Source organism: Triticum aestivum, chromosome 3B (genome assembly GCF_018294505.1).
Source record: "Triticum aestivum cultivar Chinese Spring chromosome 3B, IWGSC CS RefSeq v2.1, whole genome shotgun sequence".
Classification (NCBI taxonomy): domain Eukaryota; kingdom Viridiplantae; phylum Streptophyta; class Magnoliopsida; order Poales; family Poaceae; genus Triticum; species Triticum aestivum.
This window is the reverse complement of record NC_057801.1, coordinates 342,115,141-342,122,528: the sequence shown is the minus strand read 5'-3', so window position 1 is coordinate 342,122,528 and position 7,388 is coordinate 342,115,141. Positions and strand designations below refer to the sequence as shown.

The 7,388-nt window shown below is 50.5% G+C and overlaps 1 protein-coding gene across 1 annotated transcript; it reads right to left on the bottom strand.

The window, feature by feature from the left end:
• Positions 1-242: 242 nt before the first annotated feature.
• LOC123065388 (serine/arginine repetitive matrix protein 1) lies at positions 243-1,448 on the bottom strand. Its single transcript, XM_044488681.1, has 2 exons — positions 735-1,448; positions 243-383 (listed from the first exon to the last, which is right to left on the bottom strand). Exons 1-2 carry the CDS (start codon positions 1,347-1,349, stop codon positions 321-323), a joined length of 678 nt encoding a protein of 225 aa, XP_044344616.1. The 5' UTR covers positions 1,350-1,448; the 3' UTR covers positions 243-320.
• Positions 1,449-7,388: the final 5,940 nt, after the last annotated feature.

The following is a 7,388-nucleotide window of genomic DNA, read 5'->3' as shown; positions in this document are numbered from 1 at the left end:
AAGCTAGCAAGTGGACGGAGCAGCCTCAGCTAGAGAAGTTCAGGTTCAGGTTCAGTTTTGGGTTCAAGTTGGATTAACTCTCAAGTAGTAGTAGTCAGAAGAAGCAGACAAAAGTTTTAGCACAAAAATATAAAAGCGAGCTACCAAAAATAATACACATGTTTGTAGCAGTAGTATTCGGCCAAGTACATTACGAGCCACCCCAAAGTATTAGCTGCTCGGCGCCCATGCCTGCAGGCTCCAGCTAACCTGTGTCTCATGCCTTATTCTGCTCGTCGCATTGCAGGCTCCAGTTAACCTGTCTCTTCTTTCTCTTGCTGCTAGCCATACCAACTCACTAGCTCCATGCCTCCATCTTGTCCGCCGCCCACCACACACCGAGTCTGATAGGAGCAGGAAACAAGTGTTGGTGAAGCTTTGCAGGATCGAGAGATGGCAACCCACACAGTGAGCACACACACTGGCGAGGATGAACTTTACAAGCAGACACACACCCAGCAGGCCAGTACATTGCACACCCCCCCACACCCATGTCTGACACTGCAACCTGCATCTACCGGAGGCCGCGACCTGCATCTACAGGAGGCCGCGAACTACCGCGACATTCACCAGCAGGGTATGGGATCGGGGTCAATCGGCCATGGGCGGCAGCGCCATGGAACCCGAACAACACCTCTTTGTACTGAGTGTGTGTTTAGCTAAAACACGAAAAAGAAGAAGAAAATCTTTTGAACCTTACTCCCCATTCTCTCTGAACTGTAGGATCTGGAGGCGTGCATCGCGCCGGAGCAGAGGGCAGGCCGCATCGGAGGGAAAGGAAGGTCCCGCCGAAGCGGACGGAAGGTCACGCCGGAGGGGAGGTTGGGGGCGTGTGGAAGGGATGTGGTCGGGGCGTATGGCAGCGATGGAGGGGCTGCTGAGCAAGTGGTCTGGGAGCACGACCGTGGCGGAGGACGGCAACGTGGGTGTCCGATGGATACACGGTCCAGGTGGCGCGAGGCCGGCGTGGAGAGGTGGTGACAGGCCGCCGAGGAGGGGCTCCGCTTGGTCGGCGGGGATGGGCGGCGCGATCCTGCAGGGAGGGGCGGCGCGGTCCGGCAAGCAGGGGAGGGGCAGCAGTGCGCCGTGATGGTTGCGCCTGCGGGAGAAGCTGGCCGGTGGCCGCTGCGGTGGGATAAGGTGGTGTGTGGCTGGAGCGGCGGGAGAAGGTGGCCGGCCACGGCGGAGGCGGTCGCGCGGCGGCGCACGGGGGGTTGGGGGGTCGCGGGTGAGAGCGATCTGGGGCGGGGCAGGAGGTTGCGGGCGATGGGATCGGCGTTGGGTGGTTTTCTTTTTCTATTCGTTGGCATTTTCGGATCCTATGAACCTCCAGCGGGCCCTATATAGGGAGCTGTGATCCAAATAGTTATTTTAATCTCAAAATTAGAATAGTGCCACTATATATGTATATATATAAAACACCCCTTAAGACCTTATTCTGATAACACTTTTCTCATTCTACTAACACCCTACCCACTCCACCACCGACCGAACATAACAGCCCACCGCCCACCTCTCGCACATCCACTCACGACCCCAAATCGACCTCCACCTTCTTCCCTTGCCCTGCTCCCACCCCCCGGGCAAGCCCACGACGGGGATCAGTGCCGGCGCCGCCCACTCCTCTCCCCCTTCCTTGTTACTAGCTCCCTCCCGTAGAGACCCGTGCGCCCACGCCTCGGCCTCGCTCGCCACCTCTCCCATGGTCACCGGAGCACCAATCCCCGCGCCCGTCGCCTAAGCCTGTCTAGCCTGCACCCCTCAACCTCCCTCCCCATGACGCCCTCACCCTCCTTCCAACACCAGCCATGCCCCGGCCACCCACTGTCGCCCGGATCTGGCTTCCCTGCGCCGCCCAACCCCACCCTCCAATGGATCTCGTCGACCCGATGATCCCCAGCGCACAAGGCCATCCCAGACGGCTCCCACACCTCGGTGTGCAATGGTCCCTAGCACCCCTCAGATCCCGACGAGCCTTGCTCCTCGGATCCATGCTCTTCCACCCCCCCACTCCCCCTCCCGGTGTCCTTCTTCTTCCCCATCTCAAGCCCTCCCCTACCCACCTTTTTCCGCGGCGGCGACCCACTTCTTCCCCGTCGCAGGTCCTTCCCTCCCCTACCTACCTTCTTCCACCGCACCACGGGTTCTTCCCAAAAACCACAGCACCACCCCGAGCACGTCACGCATCTGATCCACTCGTCAGCGGCGCACATGTAGTCCCCCCACGACGGCGTGCAGTACGACACTCGCGCTAGTGCAGCCCGCTGGCTGCACCTACGCACGTCGACCGTGAAGTCCCCAGGATGAAGACGTCGTGGAGCGTGGGGTGCAGCTCATTTTATCTCATCGCGCAGCTTGTTGCGGCTCAGGTTGCAGCTCATTTTAGTTCACTATGTTCTTCTATGCAGCAAAAAAGGATGTGCAGCTTGGCGTTTGTGAGGAGCGGGATGTGCAGATCGGTTAGAGCAAGATGTGTAGCTCGCTGTACCTAATTTTAAATTTTAGTTTTGCTTTTGAAGAGTATCTTTGCGGTTAACTTTGTGATCGGCGTAATTCATGTGCGAGTCTGTTGGCTATACAACTGTTCTGTTTTAATATTGTTTGCAATTCTTGCGTTGCAGTCCACTACATAAAGGGTGCAGTACACTTCGACGATGCTGGGATTGCATCCAGGATTTGCAAAAACAAAAAAGAACTTCGTTTGCCACTGGAGATGGTCTAGTGTAGTTCGGCTGGGTGCCCCACACGGTTCACACTTTGTTTTTTCATAGAATGGAGTTCGCTAGTAAAACCTTTGTTGGTCATTATGTGTGAAAAAAAAAGATTAAACTAGAGCAAAGGGAATAGTGGATGCTGTTCACTACAATGTGAGTTTGGTTATGTAAAAATAATGAATGAATATGTATGTTTTGCAGCTCACTTTGTTCTCTCACGAAGTTCGCCATAAAACTCCTTCGTGGTTTTCCGAAACAAAAACACTTCGAAAGGCAGCTCACTTCTCATTACATGTGGTTCACTTGCTCAGTCCCTGCGGTCCACTCGCCCGATCTATGCACGTAAAAAATATTGAGTTTGGAAAAAGCTCAAGCGATTCACTTTCGGTAGTGTCACGGCCCGTTTATGGTAGTATCGAGGTTCACTTTTCGTAGTATTGCGGCTCACCAACACTCGGCATGAAGTGCACTTCACCTTGTTTGGGAAAAAATACATTCCAAAAAAAGGAATCATGCAGTGCACTTGTCGGTCTGATGAAGTATGGTTTTTCGTCCGATGTAGTGCGGTTTTCAGTCGGATGAAGTACGCACGTCGATTTGGATGTCGCGAAAAACAGAGTGTCCGCTTTTCGGTAAATTTGAAATCCCTCTTAAACCGTAAAGAATTAGAGAGGGTGTTCTACATGAAAAAGTTGCGCCTCGTTGATATCTTTCCAACGGCGTACCTTTTGAATCATTCCGACCAGCGGTTTGTAAAAATTTCGTGAAAAACAGCCGCTGCCACTCATCGTCCGCCACACGATTTTCAAAATTAACTTAAAATCGTAAGAAATCTCAAAAACATTTCAACATATGAAAGTTGCACCTCGTCCATAGATTTTCAATGGTATATTCCACGCCTCGTTTCGACAAACGGTTAAAAAACTGGAGCGAAAACAGTACCAAAAATTTGAATTTTTTTGAAAAACAGAATTCCTCGATTTAGTCAATTTGAAACTGCTCTTAAATCGTAACGAATTAGAGAAAATGATAGATATGAAAAAGATGTGCCTCGATGATTTCATTCCAACGGTGTATCATTTGCTTCGTTCGGACGAGCGGTTTAGAAGAAATCGTGAAAAAACGATCGCTGCCACTCGTCATGGGCTGTACCATTTTTAAAATTGCTCTTAAACCGTGTGGAATCTCGGGAAGTGTTCAACATGTCGAAGTTGCGCCTAATCCATAGCTTTTTAACGGTATATTACACACATCATTGCAATAAACGGTTAAAAAACTAGAGTGAAAACAGTACCAAAAAAATAACGCATGCAGTTTTTTTCAACGAGAAGTTCACTCGTGTGAGTACTGCAGCACACTTGGTTCAAAGAATGACGTGCACTTGCGTTGAGCGTGCAGTGCGGAAGTGTTATCAGAATATTTATTCTGCTAATATTAGTAGAATATACCGTCTGTATATATACACACACACACACACAACCCGTCTATTCTGCTAATATTAGCAGAATAACTATTCTGATAACACTTCTGAGCTGCACGCTCAACGCAAGTGCACTTCATTGTTTGAACCAAGTGTGCTGCATAACTCAAGCGAGTGAACTTCGTGTCGAAAAAACTGCATGCGTTGTTTTTCGGTACTGTTTTCGCTCTAGTTTTTTAACCGCTTATTGGAACGATGCGTATAATATACCCTTGGAAAGCTATGGATTAGGCGCAACTTCGCCATGTTGAATATTTTTTGAGATTCCCCGCGGTTTAAGAGGAGTTTCAAAAACGGTACGGCGGATGACGAGTGGCAGCCAGCATATTTTCGTGATTTTTTCTAAACCGCTCATCGGAATAAAGCAAATGATACGCTGCTGGAAAGATATCATCAAGGCACATCTTTTCCATATTTATTATTTTCTCTAATTCCTTATGGTTTAAGAGCAGTTTCAAATTTAGTAAATCGCGGAATTACGTTTTTTTGAAATTTTTGCAATTTTCGATACAATTTTCACTCTAGTTTTTGAACCATTTGTCGGAATGAGGCGTGTAATACGTCGTTGGAAAGCTATGGACAAGGCGCAACTTTCATATGTAGAAATAGTTTTGAGATTCCTTATGGGTTTATGTTAATTTTGAAAATGGTGCGGCGGACGACGAATGGCAGCGGTCGTTTTTCGCGAAATTTTTACAAACCGCTTATCGAAATGATTCAAATGATATGCAGTTGGAAAGATATCGATGAGACGTAACCTTTTCATGTAGAACACACTCTCTAATTCCTTACGGTTTAAGAGCAGTTTTAAAAATAGCGAAAAGCGGACACTATTTTTTCGCGACACCAAAATCGATGTCGGACAGAAGAACGCACTGCTTCAAACTGGAAACCGCTGCAATAGACAGTCAGGTGAACTTCATGATTTCTTTTTGTCGGACGTAAACTTTCTCGCACAAGTTTTTGTTGTCTTTTTTTAACTTTTTTTTGAACGAGAGTGGACCGAAACACTCCCGAAAGTGAACCGCAACACCACCAAAAGTGAACCTCATGAGTTTTTGTTGTCTTTTTCCATATTTAATATTTTTTACATGCATTGACCAAGCGAGTGGATCACAGGGACTAAGCGAGTGAACTACATGTAATATAGAAGTGAGCTTCTTTTGAGATATTTTTTCCCTGTTTACAAGTGGGACAAGTGAACCACGTAGAAGTTTTATAGCAAACTGCATGAGACAACAAAGTGAGCTTCAAAGCCACACCTATCAGTTTTTATAGCAGACTCCATGAGACAACAAGACTCCTCGTTGAATGTAGTGAATCAAAAGACTCCTCGGAGTCGGTTGCATCAACACTTTTCTCTCTCGAAAATGAACCATTAGTGCTTGTTGAAATAAACTTCTCAACAAATATTTTTTACACACAATACATCATTATTCCAACCTGATATAGACACACAAAAAAACACAAACAACGGTCTAAACTGCATGCCTGCTTGCTCCGAGATGAGCACGAGCAGTGCTCGGCCACCAAATTCTGTGGAAGCAGAATAGAACTGCACGCCGCAAGGGGGGGGGCGAGCTGGACGCTATCGTGTACCAAACATCACAACGCCTAAGGCAAGGGTACGGGGTGCACTGCACTGCACGCCAGATCCATGAGCACTGCATGCCAGCACCGCACGCAGTGCGCACCAGCACCACACCGAAGACCCAAGCGAACTGCATTTTCTTGTGCCAAGCAAAATCTAAAAATGCCAAAAAAATCCCTTAACTTCGTTAGTGCGTCAATCGCACCGCATAAGTCCATCATCCCACAAGCTGTAGTGGTGGACCATTGGGGTCATCGGCGATGGGCCATGCGCCCTATGCAGCACCACCCGCGGCATCGGGCGGGGCCATTTTTTACAAACACGCATACACCAGACTGCACCACACCAGACTGCACGGGGCCTTCAGCGCCGATCAATTCAACATCAACCCAAAATGACCTGCAACATGTAGGATGTCGTGGGCTCGTGGTGGCCGTTGGGCGAACAACGGGTCGCCCGTCGAAGCATCTGCGATGTGGATGAAGTCACCTACATTTGAAAAAAAACACCGGATGACGTGAGCTGCACTGTCAGGCACACTGCACTGTGTTGTGGACAAAGTTGTTGTGGACCCAAAAACAAACAGCATCGTGCAGGGGGCGAACTGCATGGGTGAGGAGGGAGAGCTGCAAAGCCCAGCTAAACTGCACACCGGCGGCGACAATGCAGGGCAGCATCACCCTGCATTTGGGCCCGCCCTTCCTGCTGCCATCCTTCGCCCCCACACTGCTGCCCTGCTCCTCCTTGGGGCGGGAGGCGTCGCCACCACAGTTGTCATCTTCTTCGTGAGCTACAACCGCGGGAAGTAGCAGATGAGACGGCGGAGGCCATGGCCGCCGGATCCAGAGGAGGCGAAGCCTTGGCGGCCACCACTCCAGGACAACTCCTCGCCCTGGCCGGCATCAAGGGGCGGCCACCCCGACAGGAAGAGGATGACTACAGGGAGGCAGGGGGAGCTCGGGGTACGGGTCGCCGCCGGTAGATAGGGGCTATGCCACCATGCCGCCGATATTGCGCTGGGTCGTCGGCGCCCCAAAAAATCGAGGGGAGGGGAAGGGCGGCACGCTGTACTACCGATTGTCTATGTCGCTGCAGATTGAGGCGAGGGGATGTTCGGCGATGCCTAGGGAAGGGGAAGAAGATGGGTCGGGGGAGGGCGGCACCGGCGAGGGAAGAAGGTGGATTGGGGGAGGGCAGCGCCGGCGGGGCAAGAAAGTGGATCGGGGAAGGGCGGCACCGACAGGGGAAGGTCGTAGGGCATGGGGGAGCTGTGCGCATCTCGCTCCCGGGTGGTGGGTTGGCAGGGCAGAAGAGATACGCGGGCGGTAGTACGGCTCTGGCATCAGAGGCACGAGCCCCTGGCGTCGCCAGCAGTGGAAGGTGGAGGGAAGGTGGGGATCGGGCACGAACAGAACGTGGGAGGAGAGGGGTAGGTGCGTTGACTCCTTTTGTTTTCAGATCAGGATGGAATAGGTGGTGGGAGGTGTTAGCAGAATATGTGACAAGTGTTATTAGAATAAAGTCTTAAGGGGTGTTATCATAATAGACTCACTATATATATATA

Excerpts from the sequence above, each read along its gene's own strand:
- LOC123065388 (XM_044488681.1), bottom strand. The coding sequence starts at position 1,349 with ATGCCAACGAATAGAAAAAGAAAACCACCCAACGCCGATCCCATCGCC. Across the intron at positions 384-734 it reads CAGAGAGAATGGGGAGTAAG|ACTCGGTGTGTGGTGGGCGG; the intron begins GTTCAAAAGATT and ends TGCTCCTATCAG.